The sequence below is a fragment of the Nothoprocta perdicaria genome, unplaced genomic scaffold, assembly GCF_003342845.1.
Source record: "Nothoprocta perdicaria isolate Ctin4 unplaced genomic scaffold, notPer1 scaffold_6, whole genome shotgun sequence".
NCBI lineage: Eukaryota > Metazoa > Chordata > Aves > Tinamiformes > Tinamidae > Nothoprocta > Nothoprocta perdicaria.
The window spans coordinates 8,546,219-8,568,137 of record NW_020455865.1 but is presented as its reverse complement, the minus strand read 5'-3'; the positions used below and the strand labels follow the sequence as shown (position 1 = coordinate 8,568,137).

The window sequence follows — 21,919 nt, the reverse complement described above, 5'->3', positions numbered from 1 at the left end:
AAGATAGTTCTCACTTTTCAAGGTGTAATAAATTCATCTTTGCACATTTACAGGTGGATCCTTACCTACTGGAATTACTGTGTACCAATAAATATTAACGTAACTGCAAAGATACTACAACACAGTAATCAACTGAATGTCTTGGTCAATTTACAGTCATTTATGTGGGGTAGGAGGAAGCCTCACAGGTCATCAAAGGCCAACGTTACTTCCACAGGCCACGTCACAGCTCTGCTTCGCTTTCTGTTATGTTGCTCAAAACWGGGCTTTGCATTAAGCATTTGCACTCTCCTTCCTGCTACCACAGCACAATTGGTTCCCAGAGTTACTCCATCAGTTGCTGATATTATTTCATGGTAGTCAGGTGCTGACAAAAGCTTTCTGCATAAAACCCACTTACCTCCCTCCTGGTTTTAAACACGGAAGAACAAACCTCTTCCCTGCTCCCCCCTGCATAGGAACAGATAAGGTTCATTGCTCAAATACGTAGAAACAAAGTTCCAAAAAACCCAGTTCATCAAAATGCACCCCAGAAAGCAGAAAGATTTTAAGACTGTTAATGGAACTACAATCCTCAGTAAGACTTGAATCTTCTGCATTTGTGCTGTAGGAAACCTAAACGTTTCTGCTAAGAGCTTAAGTGTCCCTTCTCATCATCCTAGACACCAGGCTTTGGGTTTGTTGTAACTATGGCCTCAATATTCCCACTTGCAACCTCACTGAGGTGCTAAAACCAAGTCTTTTCTGAACTGAGATCTACTCTCTTTAGCAATTTTTCAGGACAAGCATGCTGGGAGAAAAAGATGATGATGGTGAACATCTCTACAGACAACAAGGATTACTTCTTGCTTACACTGCCTTTCTAACATCCCTCCTAGCAAGCAGGCTGCCCCAATTAAACCAAAGTTCAGTGAAAATCTGCCCAAGATTTACAGTGCATTAAAGCATCCAAGTTCAGCATGAGGCTCTTGGAAAGTGTTCTCCAAGTTACCACCTTTGGACAGTGGCTTGTTTTGTGCCTTTGAAGTGAAGAGCTGCTTAAGGTTTCTTTGATCTTCCAGATGGATGCRAGTTCTTCAGGCCTCTTATGAATCCTATGAATTTAAGGAAGCCTACATATCTGTTATTCTCTTACAGACACTACTCATCCTAAAGGACTAGTTTGTCTAAGTTTCTTAGAGTAGTGAGCTTAAGAAACACAAATGGAGTGYTTGCTTTATATAGAAGGATGAATACTGAAGGCCTTCAGATGCTACAACAAAATAGACAAAGATATATATGGGCTTCAAAGCATAACAGACTTGCATGCGGATGAAAGACGTGCAATGCTGAAAACCATTAGATAAAGAGAGCATCTCTTTATCAGAAACCATTGGAGATGTCTGAAGTGAGTGCAGCAAGCTTCCATAAACAGCTTTGAAGCATTGGGCAAGTTAAGAGTGGGATCTAAGTGGAGAACGCTGGAGCTGGAGGGAAAGGCCCAACGAGGACAGCCCCAGCTCTTGCACGTCTGGAAAGCACAGAAGGAAAGTAAGCAGCTGATAAGTGATACGGAGCACCATCCACGGATGAARCCCCCACGAGAATTTCAGATCCACAGTTCTGCTGAGATGTGTGTATTATTTATCACATACCAGACAGCATAAGGCCAAGATGGGAACGTTGCACAAACTAGTTAAAATTGCCTCTAGCCGTACATCTCTCACTCAGAACTTGAAAGAAAAGGGGAAGATCAATCCTGTCACACTGAAAACYGTGTGTGTTGCTTTGGAAATATGGAGCTGCTTTGCATGCAGGATTATTCCTGACAGAGCACAACTGAAAGCAAATCAAAGAAAAGAGTTCTAAAGAACAGCAGGAAAGCAATAGCACTAACCTATCAGTTGGAAAAAACTGTTCTGTCTGCAGTCCCTCATCACTGTAGCACCGTACTGAAACAGAATCGGAAACAAAATGGTTTCTGTTGGGTATCTGAAAGAGTCGACACACCTGTGTTTGGGCTTAGCAAGACTTCCAGCATTACCTGCTAACACACTCATGTGAGAAATGGAGAGGCCCCTCTGAGCGCCTAGAAACAAATCCCAGTTTCCAAGCCTGGCAGCAAAGCTGCAGTTCTCAAGTAGTTAATTAGATGCTTAGATCTTCCATCTCCCTAATATACACTGAGCAAAAAGATGCATTTTTTTTCTTTCCGAGCTCTGACAAACTCCAGAGCATGAGACTTCCAGCCTCTGYGGCTGGGGGCTGCTCTGCCGCTGTGCCCAGCCTTGTTAAAGGGGCTTGGCAGAAGAACAGGGAGAAGCAGGTGAGCTTTTATCAGCTTATCTACGTTCTTGGCATTGCACATGTGAAGCAGGAGTCCAAAACAATCATTTGTTTTCAACACTAACCCCAGAATCAAACCATAATCATTTCATATTGAAAAGGTGAGGGAATTAAAGCTGTGTTTGGCAGAGAGAATTCAGTTTTCTAGGATGAATTAGAAAAGAAAAAAAAAATCAAGAGCAGCAGGCTCAGGTAAAAGACAAGGATTGCATTTGGAAAGTGCAGGTTTATTCTTCCCTTTTCTTCATTCACAGATGGATAATTGCTCGTTCTTTTATTCCCAAAGCAGTCTCTCTGAGTTGATTCCCCCCCACGCTCTAACCTCTCTTTTGAACCCAGCAGTTTATAGGCAAAGCTCAGCTCCTCAGTAACCCCCCTGCTCCACGGAAGTAAGGAGAAACAACTTCACTGTTTTCTTATGTTTCAACGGGATCTTCTTTCTTTACATCAAAGAAAATAAAAGTGTGAGTTGATAACTGAGCTGCTCAAGCTGCGAGCACTGTATTCCAGTTGCTGCTCTCTTAAGTGAGAAACTTCAGCTATTTCCAGGGTTGCTTGTGGTGTCTGAGCTGGAGGAAGACGAGCGCTCTGCAAAGCCCAGGGTCCCTTCAGTTACAAAAAATAGTAAATGTAAATAGTGTGTAAAAATTCTCAATTTCTATGAGCCATCATTGGTAAATGGAATGGCAATTATTCCTTTAAAGACTTAAAAAGTGGTCCAAAAGGTAACTTCCAACTCCAGTAAACAGGGCTAATCAGCATAAAACAAATTAAGATGTAGCTTATTTAACAAAACAAAGGTTACAGATACTGTAACTCACACACAACCCCCACACCTACTGGAAATTGTTACAGTCAGATTTTTATTACTTCTGTTTTGTAGACCCAGGTTTAGGAGGGACTGCAGTTCATTCTCACTGCCACGCACCTGCCTATGACTTCCCATGGAGGAAGAAATATGAGATGGAGGAGCATCTTGTCGAGAACAACCTCTTTAAAAATATGGAGAAAAAAAAAGCACATTTTGTACAACTTATTTCTGAATACAGAGAGGTTCAAGTAGCTAACAAAACCAAAAGGAAAAGCACTTTAGAAAGCCAATTTCAAAATCAATGGTTTAACTTATTTGCACATGTGAAAATGAAAGACCCCGGTGCTCTGGTAAAAGTCTTTCAGACCTGTGTTCTGTTTTCCTGTCAAACAACTAAATAGACTTCAATAGATCTACTGGGACTAGGAACTGCCATAATGTACTTACTCCATCTGCTTTGAATACTACTGATGAAAATACTTCCACCCAAAGCATTGCTAATAAAAAGTAAGAAGAAATAAAAATTTCTCCTCACTCAAGAAATGAGAAGGCATGACATGAGTTTTGCTGTACAATTTTAAGCTTGTTTTGAGCCAGCAACAGGCTAATATGCAAGATCTGGACAGGAAGGGATGGAAGGAGATTGAGCTGGAACTGTATCTAATGTGCTCACAAGCTTACCCAGTGCCCAACCTCACAGAGCAGCTTTCAGTCAGAATACCTGAGTCTAACTGATGCAAATCATATATAAAACACATGTAGTTTCACTTGTTTCACATTGTCTCCTGCATTCCTGCAGATAAGTTAAAAAAAAAAAAAAAAGGCAATACCTCTACAAAATTATATACSATTTTGAGCCAAACCAGCAGCAAGTTTTCTCTTCAACTTTCCACCATTCATTTCAGCCACAGCTTGAACAGATTGTTCAAAGTGCTCTAGAAAATTAAGATACTGTACAACAAGTGCTCTGCTGCAACTTTCTCCTGCTAGCGTAACGCAGCRTAGCTCAACAGTCTGGAATGAGATCAGAGCATCAGTAACAACACTGACACCTTTGCTTTTACCTTGGACAACTGTACAGTTCGTTGGTTATTCCACTTACCGTCTAAAACAGGTTCTTACACGGAAGTGGTGCCATAAGCCAAGTGTTTCAGTATGGCCCGAATAAACTTGGAATTTTTTGGTTTATTCCTTCTCTTCAGCAACAACCCTGTGCTGTAAGACAGCTAGCTGCATTCCTATTACTTAATTATCATTTAGTAAGACTGACTAGTGAGTTCAGGTTCACCAGAGCCCAGTGAGTGCCATGGTCCACATCACAATTCTTCTCTTGACCTAATGATCAATACCAGGCAAAGCAGCTCAGCATGGCACAGTTTGTCCATCCCTGAACTAAAGCTCTGGGGATAGATTTAAGACTGACAAAACTTCTCTCTACCAGAGATGCTCTTCTAAAGGTTCTGTTTGTTCATTTTAAGCCAGGAAAGGTGCAAATACAGCATCTCTCTTCAAACCCTGAAAATTAAAGTGACTTGGAGATAAAGACGCCACCACTGGAAGGTCTACTGATACTATGTCTATGCTGGCATCCAAATTGGGAGTGGATGAGCTTCTGTGTTAAATACATATTTGTCAAGGTTGATTAAGTCTATGTCATCTGAAAACAGCAAAAACATGTATTTGAGTGTTTCCCCAAGGAAGAAGCTCTCCATCTTATCCCGTGGCTCCGGATTACTGGGATTCTGGACGTTGTTAATGGAAGTATAACCACCTGTAGGAACCTGTGTAAAGAAGCAGAAATTTTGTGTATATCTGTAACCTAAAAGATATTATTTTCTTCAAAAGCAACTAAATGTTCTTTAAGAAGTGAAAGTAAGTAGTAAATTAAGAAATTCTGCTTCTTACTAAGTACTTATTTTCCATTTTATATATAACTTCAGTTATGAAAAAACACAGTGCACTAAAACACACTGCCATTCAAACCACCAGAATAAAACGAAGCAAAATGTCCATTTATGCTTAATGCATAAGTAGTATTACAAATAACATCCCACAGAAATTTCTGGAAAAAATATATTGAAAGCAAACACTCTAATTTCTACATTACAGTTAGTCACACTACCACAYGTATTCTTTTAAGAACATACTGTAGATATTTAATGACCACTAGCATCCTGGACCACACTTTTACAGCACAGAGATCTCTCCATGACTACTGTATTCAKAATAATAATAATAAAAAAAATCCTCTAGACCTAACTGAAGCATTAATGATATTTTCTGGCTTCTCTGGCAGTTTTTTGGGTTTTTCTTGGGAGGGGGGGAGGAAGAGGGGGTTAATATTTTTTAGAGGGAGTATCCTTAACATACTAAGCTTTTAGAGTGGGATAACCTTTAAGGCAGTACATGAACTGAATGGTTTTGCTTCTTAAGATTCTCCCCACAGGTTATTTGCTGGCTCTTGAAAACAGAAGTTTGAGAAGTTCGAGTGAGACAGAGAAGCTAAAACGTTCAAAAAGTTAGATCATTACAGGCTGATCTTACCCGTGTATACTTATTGAAGTTTTGCAAGATTTCCCAGCCCCAGTCTTGGTATTTCTTATCTCCGGTGAATCTGTACATATAGAAAAGGCTTTCCACAGTTTCTGGTCGCAGCAAGTTATGCCTGTCTGCAGGCTGCAAGAGCAGGGGAAAAAAAAAACAAGAAAGACATAGATAATTCAGATGCAGGGAAAAAGATGGTGTGGCAGACTGATATTGCCCACCTACATAAACCCCAAATGATTCATTCTGTGCATTAAGATGCATCTGCAAAGCTGCTCAGTGAGAACAGGGAACATCACTGAGCGTTTGAGCAGCTGAATAAAGTACAGAACCAACACAACACAAATGGACATCAAATTACAGTTCAAGTCAACAAGCTGTTCACCTTGATTTCAACATCTTTGTGGCCCTTTGGTGCATGAAGGTTGAAGTGCACGATCTCTGGGCTCAGGCCTGTCTCAACTTGCACGTACATCTGGTGACAGGTTTCTATCAAGGCTTCAGCCAATTTCATGTGATCGGCAGTCAATCCGTTGTGAGCTCCCAGCGCCAAAGTACCAGGCAAAAAGCAAACCAGATGATCCTGCAAGACAAGACAACTGATACTGGAAAAGAGAAGCAAATCAACTGAAGTAAAATGAACACTTTAATATTAGAATACAAATCGGGTCTCTCTACATTTCAGGTACGAACATCTCAGGGGTAAATTTTGAAGAAACAGATGTAATGCAGGCAGCATTACTACAGGCACTTGAAGAAGGTACAAGTCCCTGCTTACTTTTTTATAATTGTGACAAATTATTGAAAACAAGAAAGTATTGAGGGTGGGGTAGAGAAAATCTAGTTTTCCAAAACTGTTACAATATTTCATTAAATATATATCATCTTAAGTTATTTCTCGATACAGACAACTAAGTCAGGGACAAGCTTATCATCATCTGAACATAAAAAAGAGAAAGAAAAGTTAGAAAATACAAAAACTACTGTAAAAATTAGTTTGTAAAGCACAAATATTTTCAGACAGCATTCAAAACAGATCCTAGCGGATTTCAAAGACTGGCCATTMCTAAAAAAATATTTGTGCTGATAAAAAGACCTTTAGTGATCCGGAGTACTTATGCCATGACACAAAGAACAAGCAGAAAAGAAAACGATAGAGAAAGTTAAAACAACTCTGTGACATAAGAAATCTGTTTCTTAAGTGTCAAGTGACCTCTGTGTGAGACACAGAGGTCAGAGTTAACCACAGAAAATGAAGGGAAAATGGAAGAGGAAAATGGAAGATAATGGTCTCAGAGAGTAATGACAGATAGACAATACTTGGAGAGAGAAACAGCTTTTATTTCACCCACTGACACAACTTAAAAACAACACTAAGCTTACAAGCCTATTTCTGCCTGAAAGTTGCCCCTTTCTGGCAACGTGTTTGGGATAACAAAAGGCTATTATTCCCTTCTCCTCTATCGGTGAGGTAGGGAAGAGCTCTCTGAGGATGATCCAGTGCACGGTACTTGTGCTTGTTCTCCCAAAGCAAAGCAGAAGCCACAAAAAGACTCCAGGGACTTTTCTTTCTTAGCTTCTAGATGGCATAGCAAACTGTTCAAAGGACATGGGGTACAGTGTTACCACAAAAYCTGTGTAATATCTATAAACAACCAAGATGAATTTAGTCACATTTCCAAGAAGAATTCAATGTATTTGAGAAGAGCATTAKATAAAATGCCAAAAGTTCAACTCCATTTATTTTCAGCTTGCAATACAAGATTGGTTCTACTCTTTCAGGGCCTAACCCACCCCTGCTAAACATAGGAATTACTCAGTAGTGTCACATGCAGGATTTTTAATAACTCTTTTAATGTTAAAAATGAARGCTCAGCTCATCAATCAAAAATATAGTGAAAAAGTGCCAGTACATGAACAGTACTTGTGTTAAACTCCTAATGCCCTGTGCAATCCTACAGGAAATGCCTGAGGAGGGTGAAGGTCAGTATAAATACATTAGACAAACATCCTAGGACACCTATAAAGTCCTTTAGGCAAAGATAATTGATGAAGCCACCCAGTGGCTCCCCGGGACAAAARCAAGTGTATTCACTCACCCTGACATCAAGCCAATGAATTCTGAATGACTTCAGTCTTGTCAGATTTTGAAAGTGGGGGAGCTCCCTCTAACCAAAACCCAGACTCTGGTCTCACTAAAAGCACTATGAGACTTTGGGAAAGTCAGATGTTAGGAGCACATGCTAAAGAACAGAACTGAACATTTCGTAAACAAATAAAATCCAGACACCAGATGATACAAAGAAAATGAATGCAAAGATGAAGACCAAAAGTTAAGATGGAAAGTTTTCCCCTATAACCAACAGCATGGTATCTCATCCATTAATCCTATATGCAGGAAAGGAATCAAATGCCCCAAATGGACACTATGACCCAAAATTCTCAGATTTTTTTTTTTTTGACATGTTAGATCAACTGCTCTTTTGAAGGTAAATATGAAAAGCCAGGTGTGAAGGCCACCACTTATTTTGGATTTATGGAGAAGACAAATGAATAAAATAGGTACTGCCTCATCAGTTTCAGATAAAACATCTGTACRACTGAAAAGAACAACATCAAAAATAAATAGAACACCCATCCCAGCATCAAAAAGCTCACTACTGCAGGAACATAACTGGAAATTCTAGAGTGACTCAGAGAAGGAAACATAAGCAAAAGACAAAAATCCTTGTTCTGCACAAGTGACAGCTATCTGCAAACCAGTTACTCAGAGGTGGCATTATACTGGTTACAGTCCTTTTCTTTTAAAAGAGGACCATACCAGCCCCTCAGATCTGCTATAATCCTCCACCTCCTCCACATGCCCTTTAGTTTCTCCCTGGTACATCACATGTATATGCAATCCAAAGCTGTTGCTACTTGCATTCCAGCAGCGCATCAAGGGTCTCGATTCATATGCTCAGTCTTTGCTCATAGATTGACAGCTCAAGTGACAGCCCAACAGCTGCCAAGGGTTGTGTTAGAGGTGGGTGTGGGGGGTGTCTTTATTATTTATTTTAAATAACATTAGTGTGCTGCGTACCATCTTGGCACTGAAATGGCCATGAGCAAGCTCTCCTACGAAGGTAAGCTTCTTAGGTTGTGATCTCTGAAGAAGATGCTTTTTCACTCCTTCTATGGCTCTCACATAGTCTTCCAGCAGCCTGTGAATTAAAAAGCAATCCCAGTTAGCTCAAACACACCCGTTCAGAATAAGTTTCACTACGACTAATACTCAACACAACCTTTTAGAAAGCTCTTGAGTTTAGTATTTAATTGAATATAAAAACTGACAAAAACTACAAGTCACCATCTAGGAGACTAAGAATTAATTATAGCTACCATGAAAGTACTCTGGTATAAGAAAACCCTGTTGAATAAATCCATTTGACGCTGACAAAAAGCCACGATTCACGGTCCCAGAAACAACTGTTCCCAGGTTACAGCCAGAGTACTGAGGGAAAAAACAGTGATACAAACTAGCTTTGTAGAGATACATCTGCTGATAATAATGGAAGCCCTCGAAATATTGATGTCCACGTGCATTAAATCCCCCAGCCGAAAAAAAGTCCAACAAAAGTAGTAACGAGCAATGAAAACTAGTTGGGTTTTTCTCTTGTTTTGAAGGAAACCTTCCTCCCCCGCTCCTGGACAACTCTAAATCCCCTGATTCATTCAATTCTGCCCTCTGCTTATCCATATATATAAGAGAAAAACAAGAAAGCTAAAGCAAAGCCTGCATAAATATCAGATACTTCTTCTAACACAAGCAAAATCACCACTCACCCACCTAAACCAGTTAGTAGGTTTGAGATGAGGCACGGTGGAATTAGGCACTGGTGTTGAAACGCAGTATCTAAGAACACAGTACACAGGAAACACAGCAGCTAAAGTATCTGTGTATGTTCCACCTACTGCAAGGACTAACTTCTCATCTGTTTGCAACTCTCCTTACACCTAATGCACTGAAGAAGAGAAGCTTTCTGAGAGGTTCTAAGACCAAGCTTGGAGCTCTTATTATCAAATTACCACAGATTCTCTTTTCTTCCTAGCTCGCTGTTAAACACTCGGCAATACCTTTAGTGGACTGTTGGGTACATTGTTTACTACTTAAAAAGTCAATAAACTGCAACAGAAAGTTTTCTGGCGAGTACCATCCTCATACTCGTAAGAGAAATGGAAAGCACTTACTCATTTTCTTTTTTCCCACCCTGAATCCACTGCTTGAGCAAATACTCATAGTAGCTGTCAGCTCTGGCTCCCAGAGTATAGACACCCAGGTGAGTGAACTGCCCGCTATTGGTGTTTATGAACATAGGCACTAGTCCATCATTTTTCCCTGAGAGGGTGTGAACATGCTTCGTTACGTCATCTACAGCTTTCTGTGAGGAAAAAACAGGAGTGAATGTAAATTATATATATAAATAATATATAAAAATGACTAAAAACTTCAGACTAACAACAAATCTTGAACTGTTCTTCCTCAAATTAGCATAAGGGTTATTAAATTTAGCTCATGCAATATGTTAAATAAAGGCTTTCAGACTGGCTCTCAAAATACAACGATACAGATACATTTAAGTGCTCTGGGATATATATGCAGTTTAAAACAGCAAAGAAAACATTGCTAAATGGAAGTGCAGGGGAAATTATTTTTTGTTGGAAATACTTGTTTCAACTAACTTTCTCTTACAAAGGAACCTTCTACAAGGCTCAGATTTATTGATTTTGCATTTTAATTAAGTTCCTYGGAGGGCTCAACTAGGGCAACACTACTCCAATACTTACAAAAGGGCATCCATGATTTTTTTTCCTAAACATTTCTTCATCTAGAGTTTGACAGCTCATTCAGTATTACTAAGGGTTTACACACACCATGGCATTAAAGGTCATACTGTAAATGGGATGGGAGGGGAGTTTTGACCAATTCTCCCGTACCTGGAATTTCTCCTCTCCGGTGAGCCGAGAGAGCTCCCTGAACTCCAGYTGAATGCTGGTCACCTCTGCCACGGTGCTGTCCGACGTCCACCGYGGCGGATGCGCTGTGCCTCGGCCAATGTTCACATCGGAGTAAGGTACCTTGGAGGGTGTGTTGAATGCTGGCATAAGCCTGTTCCCAATGTCTTTCTGAAGAAAACCCAAGACCACAGGACAGAAACATATAAATATATGTTCTTTCAACAGGCAAGCAGGAGAATAAGAAGAAAAAAAAAAAAAAAAAAAAAAAGCTTATTTTTAGAGTGTGCAAGGATGCAAAAAACTAAAAAGGATTGTGGATGCATTCACAGTTAAGGATTTCAGAGTTTCCACCTTATTCCCCATATTGCAGGCTTTAGTTGATTAGTTGATTCTGCAAACCCACATGAATTAATTCCAAAGTCATTAAATCTGTGCTCAGATGAACACTGATTTAAGGATGTAGCCAACAATTGATAAGATGCAAGAATGAAACGCAGATGAAAAAAAGGTACATTTAACTTTCCGAGGAGTCTTTGCACAATACCAGCTACATATTCCAATTCTGATTGTAAGACACGAAGCACTTACTGCTTTTTCCAGGAAGAGGCTGTCTCCAGAGAGATGGTAGGTGCTGAGCAAGCCCCCCAGGATACGAATAGTGCTCTCAAAGAGGTTCACATCCACATTTTTATCAAACACTAACTCATCTGCTACCCATTTTCTTGCTTCTTCAAACTCTACAAGGCATAAAAGGAGGATCTATAATGAACTTCCAGCATGTTCCAATCACTGGGTAGAGGCATTACTATTCTATACATCCAAAGCAGTTGCTCATATCTATAGGAGAAGTCATAACTGTAAGCAGAAAAATAAAATGCAGGGAAATTTCTTGATTCTTATTTAGTGTGCAACACAGATGTATAAAGAGAAAAGCACAAAGCAAAATAAGAAGCTGCTAATAGTTTTAAATAAATCATTCTCTATTAAAATCATCCAGACGCGGAAATCTTTCATATCTGTCCATTTAACTAGACAGAGTGTTACACTTCCACAAAACATTTTTGATCTTTAAAATTAAGGTTTTTTTAAACCAAAGTTGTTATTTGTCATCATAACAGATAATATTTTGAATTAACAGCCATTGCCATATCCAGACTGGCAGTGCTCTGGAGAGTCTGCCTTCTACTTCAGCATTTAACCCACAAAACTCAGAAGCACCAAATCTACATGGTGTCTAAGACAGTCTGCAGTTTTTTGCACCCCCCAAGGTACACAAATGTTATTGTCAGATGCAACTAGAAAGTCAAAAAGGAATGAGGAGGAAAAARATAATACTAATTAAAAAATAAAACACTTGGGATTTGAAGCAAGCTGTTCAGCAGCATCTCTCAGCGACTGCTTTTTCATGGGCTCTGGTGTCTTAGCGGATGCTTCTACTACTGAGGGCTAAGCAGCTCCTTCAAACTGTTTCATATCTGCCAGAAAGAAAAATCCCCTGCAAGTGGTCAAGGAAGAACAACCAGTTCCACAGAAATACAAGATAACGACCAGGAAACTAACTGTCAGTGAGGGGATGTTTCCATATTCCCACAAGGAAAAAATGGCAACACCCATGGAGTATGTTTTAAGAATAAAATCTGTGATAGCTTATCCTAAATTGAACAGACTGTTTTAACTACACCAGACAGTCTGGAATATTCAGGCAGCTTTGTAAATTCTGGGTTTTCTTAGATGTTGGGTAAATATATTGTAAATCTACTGAGACGAACCACAGGAGAAAATCTGTGTTGCTAGACTTTCTCACTATCTAACAGCAATGTGCATAACAAAAATACAAGGTCCTCTTTCACAAGAGCTCTAGCTRGTAAACAAGATCAGCAACCTCAAACACAACTTCCATTTATATAGCATCTGTTATTCAGAAGAAACCCCAAGAGCTTTCTAAAGCAATCACTAAATGGAAAACTGCTATAAAATATGAAAAGGCCTTCAACAGAAGCCATTCTTCACACATCTAAATCACTAATAATTTATTTTAAAAGCTCTATACAATTCACAACTAATTTTTTATTAGAAAAGCAGCACCCTGTCAACTTGATGACATTTCAAGATAGCCTGCTTAAGCCTAGAGCTGGAGACTCATGAGATGGAATTTGTTTTAATATTTTACATGAACACAAACTTCAAAAGTAAGAAAGAAAAAAGTGGGAAAAACCTCTACTGTTCGTTGTGTCCCTCCTTGCAGCTCTGATCCTTCTCTCTTGATGGAAAGAGATGTATTCTTTCTAAAATGACACTAAGGGAGCTGTCTACCAATGTTAAAAAGACTCAACTCCAGAAATTTTTAAATACTACTTGGAAAAAAAACAGAGGGGAGGAATCCTTTTGGGATATTATTTAAGCTACTTTACTGCAATAGTATTGCAATAGTATTGCAGAATTTTTGACCTAGTTTTTAAAATCTGTTTAAAAGCCTTCTCTAAGCAAAATGTGAGAAAATATTCACAGTACAATAGTTCAAGAAGGAATTACTGAAATTCCCCTTCTCCCTTCACTGACTCCTTAGAGGAACTAATCATATAAATCCAGAAAGTGAACATTGTTCTTCAGTTGCACTAAACAAAAGTAGGGGAGTCCAGGCTAACAAAATAAGGTAGAGAGTCTATGATGGCTGTATAATGCCACAAAGAACTCCAGGAATTTAGTAGAGAAACACACTCAGGTGGTCTGCTAGTCCACACCTCAATTTCTAGCAGAGATATTCAGAGTTACACATATTTTGTTTGTGGCTCAAATTCTTATCCAAGAGCAAAAGTATCCTTGAGCATGTTTGGGTTCTTTTATACAGAGTTTTCCTATGAGAGCAAATATGTACTAAATTCATCACTGACACGTAATCAGTGTTCTCTTCAAAGAAGTCTGAACATCTTTCCTGAATAGATAAGAAGGAATTATTTTAGAGAGAGAAAAATAATTAAATAAATAAAGAGGGAAAAAAAAGTTACCTTCTTTCAAGCCTAAAATCCACATGGTATCTAAAGCATCAATTAGAGTAAGGCCAAGTCCAAACCACTCGCTGTAAGACTTGGACAAAGGCTTCAGCTCATCATGTCCCCAGGCAAAATCCTTATATCCTTTCCAGGCATGGCGGAATGCTTCGATCACAGCCATCTGACGCTCATTTATGGGCACTGCAAAAGGAAAAGCAGCACCTGGCTCACGACTTCTGCAGTCGAGTTATACAACCATCCCAAACATCAGATTGCTGAATTCAGTCTCAAATTGTTGGGTTTTTTTCTTTTTCTTCTCTAAAATTAAGTGACTGGTGTAAAGAAAAACCCATCATTGGGTTATCTTTTTTCAGTACAGCCTTTTCTCTGTGGAGCAAACAGTCAGTATCCCTAGTTAGCAGTTCAGCCAAATGGAAACAGAGGTCTCTCCCTGACAAAGTAAGGGTAATCTCTTCAAATACAACATTCAGATCATCATGTGCATACTTACTAGATAAGATCGTTATAGCTCAAACACCTGAAAGTCAGGAAAAGCCAGGATTAAGATTACCTAATCAACTGTAATTGAGCTGTTGTATACATGTACTTAAAAATAYAGTCCTCATCTAATTTACTACTATCATTTTTTTTCCTTTATCTTCAATGCCTTATTCATTCCTTTCTGTTAAATTAAGTCAGCTCCATAAAATGTTTTCTCTTCATCTTGTTCTCTTCAGCTTCTCATTTAAAAAGAATAGAAAAAAGTGACTTTTTCTGTCTTGGGTAAAGTCATGACTTTTTCCATTGTTCTACTATGCAAAATGGTTGAAATTTATGTTTGTGATTTATTATAAGAATTGAGCCCAGGTAACATCCAGCATGCAAATCAACAATCCCATTAGCTGAGGTTTAGCAAAATTATAAACTAATGAAGAAGGAATTTCAGAGTGGAAGACATCAAGCAACATAACTAATGTCACATATTTTGCTAACACAAGTGGAATTCATTACACTGTATTATTCCAGTGTCTGCATTTATCATCCCAGAATTTCCTCACATGAACCTGGAAAGCAGAATAACAGGTTCCACAAGGACAGCAACTGCAAAAACAAATTCTTCAGCTTCCTGGTGAGCCTTAAAAATAGTTCCAACTTAAAAAAAAAAAGCCTTTTGTTCTGCAATCCAGGGAAAGTAAAACCACTGCTGGAAAAGGAAGTCATATGATTCAAGCTCTCTCTCTCTCGATAAATTACTTTCCTGGAGAAGAGATGGGCATGTCTGCTTCTTCCCAGGAGGTGGATTTCRAAGATATGGCACTAGAATTTATTTTTAATGTCACTCTAATTGTTTAAGGAAAGCAAAAATGTAAGTAAGATGTCCCAAAGGGATTGTATACCTCTGTCAACAAAGAGAAAAAATTAAAATACACAGTGCACATGTTTAGTGYCCATTCTTCTCATTTCTCTACATTGGATTAATATAAATGCAAGCAGGGGAAAGCATACAAAATTCACAAGACAAGGGATGAAAATGAGAACAGACGTGCAAATCTCTAAACATGAAGAAGTTATCTTCTAGAAGAGCATCACAGAAGCCCCAAATCAAACAAGGTTCTAGCTTGGGGTAAATTTGCTTCAAAATGTCAGAGAAAATGGTGCTGCCTGCAAAAATATAGAGTACGAGGGAATATGCACATAATTTTTCATATAAGTGAACCACTCCCGTTGTAGCTATGGTCCTGATAACAAAATGAAAGAGGATGTGGTCTATGCAGCACCTGAGAGAAGACACCCAACATGCTTTTCAGATGCACACACAGTCCAAGACAGGAAAAAGGTAGCAGTGAGCTGCATGGCATGCAGTCTACAACCTTTAAAAAAGTAGTCACGTTAGGTAAATTGCACTTAGGCATCAGAATTATTATTTGGTATTTAGAATCAAAACTAGAATTCAACCAAAATTAACAAATGTGTCCTTATTCAGTGCAGAGCAAGGGCACTGACAAGTTTTGATGTCCTATACCAACAATTCTTTTTTATAGAGATCTTATAGAGAATTTTCCTATACCCTTCTCCCATCAGATTTTTTTCCCATCAATTAAGAAAAAATAAATAAATAAAAGGTGCAGGAGCAGGGGGTGAAAATGAATTGCACAACTTTGACCATGACAGTCAACAGATATAAAGGTATCTAATTGTTCTACCTACCTGGTTCTTTCTGGTTGTCAGCTTCCATAGATGAGGGTTTTTCTGGTTCCTTAATTTTGCTAGAAGGAGGTTCAGTGCTTTGGTCAGGTTCTATCACTGCTCCTCTCCAGCTACAAGATACAAGGAATTGAAATTAAACCTTCATTTGATTACAGAAAATTGTGCAAATGAACAAAATTAATCTGTGCATTACTCATTTTCACCACATTTGATGAAACAGGAGTTAGATTTCATATCAAAGATCCAAAATAAATGTGTTAGTCAACAGCTATTTGTCATTTGCACCAGAGAAATTTCACCAAGTTAAGAAATGCATCTTCCAGCTCTCGAGATTTTATKAAATATCTTGGCATTGGAATTTTGCAAAGAAATTTCAATATACATGCAAGCACCTAAGATTGCTGCATTTGAAGTATTTACTTTCATTTCAAAACTTTTATTTTCTTAGGAGCCACTGGCACTAAATTAGCACTGTACAAATGAACATCATTAGGAAATCACAAATAAGCACAATGAAGTATGAAGTATTGAAAGTATGTGCTTTAATATCAAAGGGTTCAAAAGCCTTTCCCACCAACACAGAAGCACAAAACAACTGAAAGAAGTTTTAATAAAAACTGTTTTGAAGGAAAAAAAGTCTTTTAAAATGGACTGCAGTTCCTGCCAGATTCATATAAAGATCAAACAATCTCAATTGTTCTTAATAAAAACATTTATTTTGAGTTCATGATRCAACTGCTAATGGACCTTGGCCTGAAGAACCTTTAAAGTCCATTTTGTTTTCCATTAGCATWCCTTATGATTTGCATAAATCATTTCTTTTTCTTACTCTCTCTCTTAAAATTTGTAACAAGATTTTGCTATGATGTAACCATTTTCCTAAACTATCCTAACTGTTACTGCTAGTCTCCCAGCCATAGGATCAGTGGAGGTACAGGAACGATGCTCTCCAAGTCATTCCAAGCACCTTCAGACAATCCTAACAGCCAAAAGGCTGAAAAAAACAATTCTGCCACCATCATCAGCTGAGTCATGTCAGTGCGGAAAAGGACACTAATGCATTCAGAAAATGAAGTCTAGTGCCCTCACACCTTAAGCACCTCTACTGAATTTCTAGTAGTCTTTTCTATAGCAAAGTTACATCCTCTCAGTTATTTCAAATCAAAAGACTCCTCTCAGTAATAGTCTAGGGAATTATATCTTTGTATCAACAGTCAGAGCATCACARGTCCCTTGATAAAGCAATTATTTTATCTGTATAAAGGATGCTCCAAACTGGTATAACCACTAATCCCTTGTGAAGAAAAGGGTAAGATCTTATACAGTTCCATCTGTACAGCCACATACCTACAGCTTCTGCCAGCTTTACTTGGGCTTGCTTCAGCTACTGCCATCATATTGCTACCCAGCAYGGTGATACTGCTATGACCTTCAAGTCTGGACTAGGGCAGAGCCCCCTGTGTCTGTATTACACTGACATTGGTATGTTCGCATTTTCCAGAAAACAAGTGGAAACACACGCTGAAAATTCTGCACGGCACTAAGAGTGTTTACAGTCACGAGAAACACAGAGTCTAGCAGGGCTTCCCTGGAATTCTACAATAAAAATAACAGAAAAGGCACGCATTCGCCCAAATTAAATAAATCAACACAGTAATATCAAGAGCCGTCAGGCAAGAGAGAATAAACATAAATACAGGGAGGGGGGGGAAAAAAAGGCAACACGGACAACAAAAAGGCCCTACAATTTCTGCTGCAACAGCCAAGGGATACTGACAAGAAGAAAACAAAATGACAAAAGCTATAACTTGCTGGAACTATTTCTACCTGATAACAGATTTCTCTGTTTTCTCTTCTTTATCAGACTGGACTGGTTCTTCTAAAACTTTGTTGGTATCCTGTTGGGTCTTCAGCCTCACGTCCCTCCGTGGTGGCCTGATCTGAAGATTAGGAGGACCACGGCGGACATGAGGCAACTTTGGCTGCTTCTGAAAACATAACAGAGAAAAACAAACAAATAAGAACAAACAAAAAACCAAAGACCTTACATGGTTTTCTTTGAACTTCAGTAAGGCTACACAGTTTGTAAATATACACTGATAAATTATCTTTAATTCACTAYGTCTACCAGTAACAAAATTACCATAAGACACTGTCAAAAGAATATAAAGATATCTGATTTCATTTTACTAATACAGTAATTTTTATTAGAATTAGCAAGAATTCAGTGTGACACTGATCACATGTTATGCTGCATTCAACCACATGCTCCATTTAGGCTCCTTGCAACTGCAAGACTCATGCCTGGATACTCTACTGCACTAAAAGGTCAAACAAATCACATCAGGAAGGTGAAGTCTCAAATAACAGGCCAACACGACCTACACTTCTCTCCTCCAAGACACACCGGCAATTTAGAAAAAGCATTTCCCACTGCTGTTCCTGCTACTCCCATTTTCACCCAGCRTCTTCTAAACACATTATCCAGCAGCATTCCTATTAAAGAAATGGCTAAAGTTCTTCAGATAGAATAAGGAATTCCCAGGAACCACACAGAGTCCCTCTTCTTTAGGCTCAGACTGGGTATGGCTTAAAGCCGATACCTACTATACCATAACCAAAGCTCTTCCTGAGAGGATATCACTCCATCCAAGGCAAATTTTATTGCAGGCTATAATTTCTCTTTTCCATGACAACTGCTGGAACCAAGCACTACTGGCAACTTTCACAAATTCTCTGGCAGGTTTATAAGGCTCACTTCATCATACGGTACCTGAGGTGAAAGCTCTGGGTAGTCTCCAAGTTTGGCATCTGCTTTGCGAGGTGCTGGTAAAACAGCTGGATTTGCCAACTTTAGCCCAGGAACTTCTGGTTCTGCTCTCTGATCGTCCAGGGATTTGTTTGTTAGACCTAGACACATAAAAGCACTCAGCACAGGGAATTAGCAACCTAGACTCCAGCTAGGAAGGCATTCACATACTCTATGCACCTCCAAAAATGTTTCCACTCACAAAACACTGGTAAATAAGCACTGCTTTTTAAACAYGAAGTGTCTTCTGACATTAAGATTTCCAGAATATAAAAGGAGGCTGTTGAAGAGAGCATGTTTTTCTTTTCATTTCCGATTTTTAGTTCGGGCGCCAAGATAATACTGGAGGTAAATTTTTTTCTGTTTTTAATGTTTTAATGTTTTCTGTTTTAAATGTTTTTCTGAAAAGCATAGAATTTAAAAGCCGAACAGGGGATTATCTTATCTTTGGTGAGTATATTTGGGTTACCAATACGTACACACAAACATAATCAAAACACACTCATGGCCTCCAGATCTGAATCATCAAAATGTCGCTGCTAGTCACGATAAAGAACTAAAAGGCATATTAAAACGTGCCTTTCTGAGTAAGCATAACCAAGGAAACATCACATAAAACTCATCACATAAAACTCATCACAACTCCACTTTAATAAACGCCCCAGTCATTGCCACTAGGAGCTAGAATTATGTAGTAAAACTAAAGCGATCTGTTAAACATACGAACTCATTTAGGCAATTCGAAGCACACAGAGCACATACTTTTCCACGTCTCTCCCATGGTTGTATATGAAATGACTCCGCAGACGGCGAGGAAGGCAAACAGGAAGAGAATCACACTCCGCTGTAGTCGAGACAGCTGCTTCCATTTCTTTGGGAAAGAAAATGAACAAGAAGAATATTTAGCATGACGTTAGAGAACCCACACAGTCAAAAAAGACTCCTATCTATTCAGAGCAAGACACATAAATGTAGTCGCACCTAATTTTACTCCATTTTTCCAACTGCTGAAGTCCATTGTTTGCTTTCTTTTGATGACAGGACAGCAATATTACAGGACAACATATGGCTCAGGAGAAACATCACTCAGTACAAGAACAGTAGAAGCTGTCAGGGCAGAGACTCCCTGCAAGAKCATCATCTAGATTTTCACCACTGCCTTTTGCTGGCTGACCCGCACGTCTGCCTAGACGTAAAGCTTGAAATGAGCCATCGGACTCCTCTGTTGTGGTTAACAAACAGAGATATACAAAGTGAGAAACAAAAGAGAGTGGCAGGAAAACTAAAAAATGATATTGCAGCAAAGAAGAATGGCTCAATATAAAGCTAAGCACTGACGTAGGCATTTTGCCTCTGACAAGTAACATTTGTGAAAGTATCAGCCAAATTAGGGCCTGCCACAACAAATACWGTCACCAACCTGCAGGATGGTGAAAATGAAGTAAACAACAGCATAATGAAAAAGACAAAAGATCAGTATTGGGCAAAATCTTAGGGTTTTTTTTTCTCTCAAATTGAAGCACCTATTTACAACAAAACTGCCAAAATTCAGACCTCAAAGGTTATGATAGTGTAACAAAAAAGATTTTCTCACTGGAGGCTTTAACACATTGATCTTAACTAACTCTTCTATTACTGTATTGTTACTTTCCTAACTAACATGCTACCCACGCACCCCAGTTTCCCCTGACTTCTAAAGCCTGGCTTTGGCACATTGCAAGGGAGGTTTTAATGCAGAAACTAAGCGCGGGGACACTCTGCAGTTCCTACCTGCTGCTGTACCCTAACGTACTTCCTATAGTTCTCACATTCTTAATAAAAAACACAGACTGCAAATAACCACACGAGGAGCGACCAGCGCAGCGGCCTCGCGAAGCGCCACAACGCGCAGCGCTCCCGGACACTCTCCCTCAYGCTGAATCTGCTCCTTCATCTCGGACTCCATCCACGCTGCCAACGGCACAASTGCCTTGCACTTTCAGAGGGCGTTGGTGAAGCCCACAGCTCTCCGCTTACTTGGAGCAGAAAGGAAGAGTCCTTAGCTCTATACTTTTCCTATATTCTATACTTATATATTCCTATATTTCTATTCCTATGCATCCCAAGGACATGAGACCTGTCCCTAGGAKTGCATTCACCAGCATCCACGTATTCTGATTGATAATAAAGACAAAGGAAGGATGAAATGTACCCTGCAACGGTTTTAGATAAGGCAGGCGCTGCAGTCCTGTGTCCCTAAAGGGCTCTCACGCACCCTGACCACATCGCCAGCCCCTGCCAGGTGGCTGTTCCTCTGGGCTTTTGGCAGCAGGGTGCAGGGTCACCTGCTCCCCGAGGGCACAGTTTTCCACTGCCATCCAAGCTCCCCAACTGCTCCTTCCCCCAAGCAGAAAACCAGAGCACATCCACAGAGCCCTGCYAGCAACACCTGTCTGATGCTCAACTGTCTTCCCACCAGAAGTGCAGCCGCTATCCCCACTTCTCCATGGCAGAGGACGTTGCTCCTCCTTCAAGTGCCAAAACAGGGTGCAAAGACACCAAGGCCAAAAAAACATCTCACCTTCCCTCCCACCCACCTCGCCAAGAGGTCCCTCYTCACCTTGCCTGCAAAGGGCCGGATTCCCTCCCCAGCAGTAGCCCTGCTCTCCCCGCAAGGCCAGACGAGGGCAGGATGGACCCACAGCCCCGTCACCGCTCAGGGGCCCCGGCGCGGGGTGCTCCCACCGCCGGGTGCCCCCAGCCCCGCAGCACCCCCAGCCCCGCAGCCTGGTGACACCTCGGGGCTGGGGGCAAGGGCAGCCTCCCCACAGCGCAGGGCGGCCTCCTCTCCGGGTAACTCCCCCAATGGCCCAGGGACCCCCCGGGCTCTGAAGGGGCCCCAGGCGCCGAGGCCCCGCAGCCCGGGGGCTCCCCCGCTGCCCGGGGCTCTCCTCCCGCTGCCGTGAAGGGGGGGGGCAGCCCCCCCAGCCACCGGCACCCCCTGCCCAGGGACCCTCGGGTTCAACAACCCTCGCGACCCCGCGGCCGGGTCCTCCCTCAGCTCCCCCCCAGCCCAGGCCCCCGCGCCCCCCTCACCCGCCAGCACGAGCGCCGCCTCCAGGCCTTGCTGTTGTTGTAGCCGCCGGCGCCCACCGCCTCCTCGGGACTCAGAGTCACCGAGATGAAGTCGCGCCGGGGCGGCGAGGCGGCGGCGGCGGCCGCGTACATGGCGGCCGCCTCAGGGGCCGCGCCGCC

General features: G+C 40.5%; 1 protein-coding gene across 1 annotated transcript; it reads right to left on the bottom strand.

The window, feature by feature from the left end:
- Window positions 1-506: 506 nt before the first annotated feature.
- Window positions 507-21,892, bottom strand: MAN1B1 (mannosidase alpha class 1B member 1). Its single transcript, XM_026049314.1, has 13 exons — window positions 21,761-21,892; window positions 19,448-19,556; window positions 18,650-18,786; window positions 17,704-17,864; window positions 15,877-15,986; window positions 13,684-13,869; window positions 11,267-11,415; window positions 10,658-10,846; window positions 9,911-10,101; window positions 8,763-8,883; window positions 6,066-6,263; window positions 5,681-5,812; window positions 507-4,917 (listed from the first exon to the last, which is right to left on the bottom strand). The coding sequence occupies exons 1-13, from the start codon at window positions 21,890-21,892 to the stop codon at window positions 4,714-4,716; spliced, it is 2,019 nt and encodes a 672-aa protein (XP_025905099.1). The 3' UTR covers window positions 507-4,713.
- Window positions 21,893-21,919: the final 27 nt, after the last annotated feature.